Consider the following 6,991-nt stretch of genomic DNA (forward strand, 5'->3'; position numbering starts at 1 on the left):
TCATCAGTGTTATCATAGCTTTTTGGTACACAGCGGCTACAGTTGTTGCAATACGTGTTTGAAACAGTGAGGCGCTAGAGTGCGCCATCTGTTTGAATGCAATATATGATTTCAGTGTTAGATGGGAGAAATTCCTACACACTGTGGCTTTAAGCATCTAACCAAAAACACATTCAAAAAACCCTTTGACTTCAGGATGTGGCAACCAAAAGTGCAAAAATGCTAACTCGTCTCCGTGTTTCAGGACTCTTTCCTGCAGCACTATGTTATTTTAATACCTACATTAGTGGACCGTGGACTGACAAGCTGTTACATACCACTTATAGTGGAAATGCAAGTCAAACGCAATGCCAACGGAAAGAAATTAAAGCAGTGAAAATGAAGCCATAATGATTCATGCCGTTGGACATGTGATGACAGAGAGCACTGATTTTAATTATTGACCTTGTCAAAGGCCTTTATAATCTTGTCACAATGAGCCAATGGCTAACGATGAATGATGGCTATAAAGCCACCAAAAATTAATACAATCAGCGTGTAATCATAGTCAGATTAATCTTCAGCCTACTCACACAGGGACTAAACACAGTCTGTGACAAGGTGGATTGAGGGGGTAACCTACATATTAACCAAAGAGAATATGAGGTAAGCCTGTTCGTTTCATTAAATGGCGAGGGCGCACCCCCTTGTGTGATTGACACGCGGCGTAGCAACATTATTACATCAGTGACATGGGACTGATTGCGTGAGATGAACTAAGGAGTTGATTTATTTTAATATGCATTTGTCTGGGAGGTTCACAAAAAAGGAAACAGAGGAGAAAAAATAATTATACATGCAAACTATTAGTCACAGACAGAACGATGATTTAATAATGGTACTTGATTTGATAATAGATAGACATGATGTCTCCGTAAGGACACAAAAGCATGTCTTATGTTCTGTTACTCTTTTTTTTCCTTCTTGTCTATAACCAGTGCTGTCACATAGATAACATCTCATAACACAATGGAACAATTGTCACCTGCAGCCAAGAAGTTTAGAGACCATTGCCAAGTAAAACAAGATACCATGTATACATCCAGCTATAGTGACAAAGACACCTCATGATCAAAACATGTTTTTCCTCCAACAAAGATTCCTCAACATGCTCCCCATCACATCTATTGTCCTTGGTGCAAGAGTGTGGGAGGGCTGGCAGGTACTCCTGCACACTATCACCACCTACTGGCCAATCTGGGGCCATGTGGATATTTTTGAACAAAGGGTGATTTAGGTAACTTTGGGAACCGCTACACTATTCCAGTAAAAAACGTAAGTACTTTCTCACTTTTCAAATAAATAATGTGACAAAAAGAAAAGGAACTGAAAGTTAAAGCATACAGAAAATTATAAAAAAATAAACTGATTTGAATGTTAAAACTGAAACTCACTGAAAATATACTTCTTTAATTTAATTCAATTTAAACTGGTATGAAAATGTAATCACTTTGCAGGCAGTGACATGGATAGATGAGGTAATGTCTGATATAAGCATCTGCCCATCACAGGAGAAAGGGCTTCCCAGAACGAAGCTGATGTCATCATGAGTACAACCTGTGCATTGATAATCAATGAGAGAGAGCTGCTCTAAAGCAATGTGAGAGCACTGTCAGCAGGGCAATGCAACACAGAGAACAATGACTCATAACTGGCAATGTGCAGGTCAAACCGGTAGTTTTTCATCATTTTTACACAATAATTTAATTTTAAAGGAGTAAACTTCACTTGTGCTGGGAGAAAAAGTCATGGTTACACAATGCAATGAGCTTTGGAGCAAACATTCTGCTCAGAGGGTGAAACATTTAATTTCACAGTGTTACAATATCAGAGAAAACAGACAAAGAAAAGCAGCAACAGTAATTTACCTCTGTCAGCTGTTGTTCAACAATGCCTCTGTACTCCAGTGTGACTGGCTGCTCTTTGGGGCCCTCTGCTGCCAACATCTGGCTTGCAGAGCCAAGCACATAGCTGGAGAACATTCACAGTGTAGTATTAGGGTCCTAACTGATGCCTTTGGTACTCAACAACAGCAGTAAATTCACTTACTGTATAGCTACAAAATTAGTGTCAAGATATTTTCCACATCAAAATAAGGTTTTTATTTCTACATTATTGTACTTGATTGTGAGAATATGCTGATGTCACTAAAGGAAAATATCACCTCCAACATGAAACAACATGTATATTAATTGGTCATGCCCTGGTACCTTGAATTTGTAAGAAAACGTTGCATGCCTCCATTGAAAACAGCGAAACTACTGATTGATTGGGAACCACATTTACTGACACATTCACTTAGTCATCGCTGCATTCTTTATGATTTGGTGCGTTGGACATCTTTGACCACTCGCAGACAGTAGCACTGGTATATTGTCACCTATAAAGCAATACTGGGCAAACTTCCAGCCAACCTCTGCACCCTTCTGTGTGTCAGCTCTGGTAGTTACCAGCTACGCTCCTCCAAGTGGTTGCTTTTTAAAGTGCCCTTGGTTTTAACAGATCTGGAAAAAAAACTGCATTTTCCTACTCTGCACCTTGGACATGGAACAATCTTCAAAAAGATCTAAAATTAAAAACACTTATATCCATTGATGAATTTCAGGGCATCATAAAGAATGTGGTGACAGAGACATGAGCTTGTTTTCCTTCAGAGGCCACTATGCTTTAATAGTTGTTGTTTTATATGGATTTTTGAATTATACAGTGTCTCACATAAGTGAGTACACCCCTCCCATTTTTGCAAATATTTCATTATATCTTGTCATGGGACAACACTATAGAAATGACACTTTGATATAACTTAAAGTAGTCAGTGTACAGCTTGTATAGTAGTATAGATTTACCTTCTTCTGAAAATTACTCAAAACACAGCCATCAACATCTAAACAGCTGGCAACATAACTGAGTACACCGCACAGTGAACATGTCCAAACTGTGCCTAAAGTGTCAATATTTTGTGTGCCAACCATTATTATCTAGCACTGCCTTAACCCTTTTGAGCATGGAATTCACCAGAGCTCACAGGGTGCTTCAGGAATCCTCTCCCACTCCTCCATGATGACATCATGGAGCAGATGGATGTGAAGACAACTTGCGCTACCCCACCTTCAGCTTGAGGATGCCCCACAGGTGCACAGGTGAGTTTAGGGCTGAATACATACTTGGCCAGTCCATCACCTTCACCTTCAGCTTCCTCAGCAAGGCGGTTGTCATCTACTAGGTGTGTTTTGGGTCATTATCATGTTGGAAAACTGCATTGTGGCTCAGTTTCCGAAGAGGGGCGATCATGCTCTGCTTGGAATTGCTTGTTTACAGTCAAGTATAGTGGTGGCAGCACTCATGCAGCTCCAAACCATGATGCTGCCACCACTATACTTGACTGTAGGCAAGGGACAGTTGTCTTGGTGCTCTTTCAGCATGTGTGGCACCTTGTGGTATAAGTATAGTGGGGGCAGCATCATGGTTTGGAGCTGCATGAGTGCTGCTGGCTCTGGGGAGCTCGGTTCATTTAGGGAGCATGATCGCCCCTCTTCAGAAACTGGGCTGCAAGTTTTCATTATCAAGTTTTCCAACATGATAATTACCCAAAACACACCTAGAAGATGACAACTGCGTTGCTTAGGAAGCTGAAGGTAAAGGTGATGGACTGGCCAAGTATGTATCCAGCCCTAAACTCACCTGTACACCTGTGGGGCATCCTCAAGCTGAAGGTGGGGTAGCGCAAGGTGTCTTCACATCCATCTGCTCCATGATGTCATCATGGAGGAGTGGGAGAGGATTCCTGAAGCAACCTGTGAGCTCTGGTGAATTCCATGCCCAAAAGGGTTAAGGCAGTGCTAGATAATAATGGTTGGCACACAAAATATTGACACTTTAGGCACAATTTGGACATGTTCACTGTGGGGTGTACTCACTTATGTTGCCAGCTGTTTAGATGTTGATGGCTGTGTTTTGAGTAATTTTCAGAGGAAGGTAAATCTATACTACTATACAAGCTGTACACTGACTACTTTAAGTTATATCAAAGTGTCATTTCTATAGTGTTGTCCCATGAAAAGATATAATGAAATATTTGCAAAAATGGGAGGGGTGTACTCACTTATGTGAGATACTGTATGTTGTATTTGTTGCATTTTAAATGTGTTCTGATTGGCTGCTACCTTGACCAGGTCTCTTTTGTAGAGGAGATTTTCAGTCTCAGTGGGACTTCCTGGTTTAATAACGGTCAAATAAATGAAAATACATTTAACAACAGCAAAACCATATCAAAACATAAGTTAAGAAACTCTCACACAACTCATGCAGTATAATCCAAGTCTTATTTATCCAGTCACATGGTCAGTGCTTCACAAACACATTCTTATTATTGGAGTCTGGCTGTGGAGAGAGCATAGATAAGTTTCACTTTCACCTCAGTTGTGAAGAGTAAGGATTCTTAGCAAAAATGCATGTGTATAGGAAGTACTGAGCATACGCCTGGATAAATATGACTTGTATTATAGTGCACAAGTTGTGCGAGAGTTTGGTAATGGGTGTTTTGACATAGTTTCGCTGTTGTTTAATGTGGTCCCCATCAATCAATAAATCAATATGTTTGCCACATGCCATGGAAGCAAGGGAGGATAATAAAGTTTTCTTCACAAATTCAAGATAACACAGCATTACCAAATGATATACAAATGATCACTTTGTGGGTGATGTACTCCTTTAAGAATAAGTGTGTTAATACCACTTTATGAATGAGGGTCTATGTTTTCATGTTTCAGGGCAAAACAGTCTCTTATAATACTGTATCAATGCTTCTCCTGTGCATATTACCGGACTGAACCTGAACTTTGAACACTCTGACGTTGGCTTTGTACTAAAATGCATTAGAGTTTTCTATTGTAATGTGAGCCAAATAAATAAGTGAGATGTGAGTATTTTGTCCTCTCTGACGCTAAAATTTGGGATGTGCTACCTTCTCACATTTTTTGGAACATGCTTATTGGATTTTGGGTCCAGCACTCTACAGAGAATCCCATTGCTGAAGCATAACCTCCTTTTCCGATAGATACTCAAAGTCACATTTATACAGTCAATAAGGCAACAATTTCAGTGGAGACTATCTTCACAGAGAGAGTACATCTTTTGAAATGACTTCACAGGTGTACAACATTTTCCACAGAACAAAGTCACACTTTGGTTACGTAACATAAATCACATTAAACAAATGCAAACTGATATATGTCTTTAAACATTCCTACTAATAACCCGAGCGCTAAACATACCTGTCAATGTCTGCTACGCTGAAATAGAATGCAAATCTCTTGTGGTCCAGGTTCTTAGGTGTAGATGTGTAAACCATGCCGAGCACAGTGTGGCAGCCTCGACAGAACAGATCCACGATCAGACTGTGGAGAGACAAAAATAACGGGAGAGATTTAATTTAACAAATTGTTGCATTGGTATTTACCTGAGTAAAAGGATCTGAATACTTATTTAGTACTGTGCAGGACCTTCTTACCAGAGAGATCGTTTGCTCGCTTCGTGCAGGCGGGTGTCTTCTCCAACCACGACGTTGTCAGTGACACCTGAAGCCAAAACATTTCAAACATGTCAGCAGCGTTGTGCAGCATTGTATCAGGCATGGGACTGTAAATTTCCAATCTCTACAGCTGCATTTGAATACACCATTCGATCAGATTTTAAGCTGCACTTGTTAGCTAGCTAGCGTTACTGTGATAAATAATAGAAGAAAGATGGAGCTATATTTTGATGGGGGCAGTCTGATAAGCCACCCAACTGTAATGTAACTTTACGTTACATGTGAATTTATTCTTAGAAAGGAGGCAAGTAAGCTAAACCTACGCTTCAGTCTTATTTGGTTCTGTCCATCCTCACTTCCATCCCAGGACATTGAATCCCCAACAGGCAACTTGCACTTCCCGCAGATGAAGACCACAGGTCCGTCGTCGCCGTCCTCGTCCACCTCTGCATGGCCGAACAACTTTTCTTCGACGGCGGTAGAGTCTATGCTGGACTCAAACGTGGTGTTGACAACTTTCTGTCGGTGTTTTAAGGACTTTTCTCTCGCCGCCATTTCTACCAGGTTCTCCAAAACAAACCGTTTCAAACTTACGCGGGTGGTTGATAGTGAAGAGGACGTCCATGAAGTGACATCCGACGCGAGATGATTTGTTTTATGTACTTCCGGTTTCGTCTCTAAGAAAAAGCATAAAAAGAGACCACCTGAGTGCTTTTATCTGACTCTTTTTACCTGGTTTAATGGGATCTAACACTCTCGTATTTGTGAGTAAATTAGTTATTAATGCTTAAGATATTTTAATGTTTTTTAATTATTATTGTTATAATTATGAGCTTTTATAGAGATATTTTTCAAGACTAGTTGTAAGAGTATTTAAACCAGCATTACCTTCACCCATACACAGCTGGGGGTGAGCACAGTCTACATCACATGCATTGTTGAGCAATAAATAACACTAGTCAGTGACAAGCCAAACATGAAAGTAGACCAGCTTTTATCTTTCTGTTAAATGCTCTTAAAATATTTAATGATCTGACAAACGAGTTACATCTTTCTATATGTAATAATACATGGTTTTTATACATGCATTTTCAGAACTATATATAAACAGCTATAGACTAATATATTATGTATTTATGTATAAGATTTAGATAATTCTATCAGTGGCATTGTTAGGCCTGGGCATCCGAGGCTTCAGCCCTGTATGTTTTATTGGTAACTCCAGATCCAAATGTATAGGCTATATGTATATTTCAAAAATAAGAATTGGCCTAATAATAAAAAATTTAAAAAAAATACCCTGATCTAAAACTCTGGCATTCTGTGCATGCATTAAAGCTCCAAAAAATTATATGATATCATTGATCAAAAGCATTTTGGGTCCTCTCTGTCATGTGAGCAGTGCATTTTGAATAATCACAT

General features: G+C 39.6%; 1 protein-coding gene across 1 annotated transcript in view; it reads right to left on the bottom strand.

Annotated features, from left to right (window-relative positions):
* Positions 1 to 6,200, bottom strand: part of mis18a (MIS18 kinetochore protein A) — an 11,204-nt gene extending 5,004 nt beyond the window's left edge. Inside the window, exons 1-4 of the mRNA XM_050041397.1 lie at positions 5,893 to 6,200; positions 5,549 to 5,615; positions 5,313 to 5,435; positions 1,908 to 2,010 (exon numbers count right to left, since the gene is read on the bottom strand). Coding sequence (XP_049897354.1) covers positions 1,908 to 2,010; positions 5,313 to 5,435; positions 5,549 to 5,615; positions 5,893 to 6,124 — 525 coding nt within the window. The 5' untranslated portion in view covers positions 6,125 to 6,200. The remainder of the gene's footprint in view (positions 1 to 1,907; positions 2,011 to 5,312; positions 5,436 to 5,548; positions 5,616 to 5,892) is intronic.
* Positions 6,201 to 6,991: the final 791 nt, after the last annotated feature.

Source organism: Epinephelus moara, chromosome 3 (assembly GCF_006386435.1).
Source record: "Epinephelus moara isolate mb chromosome 3, YSFRI_EMoa_1.0, whole genome shotgun sequence".
NCBI lineage: Eukaryota > Metazoa > Chordata > Actinopteri > Perciformes > Serranidae > Epinephelus > Epinephelus moara.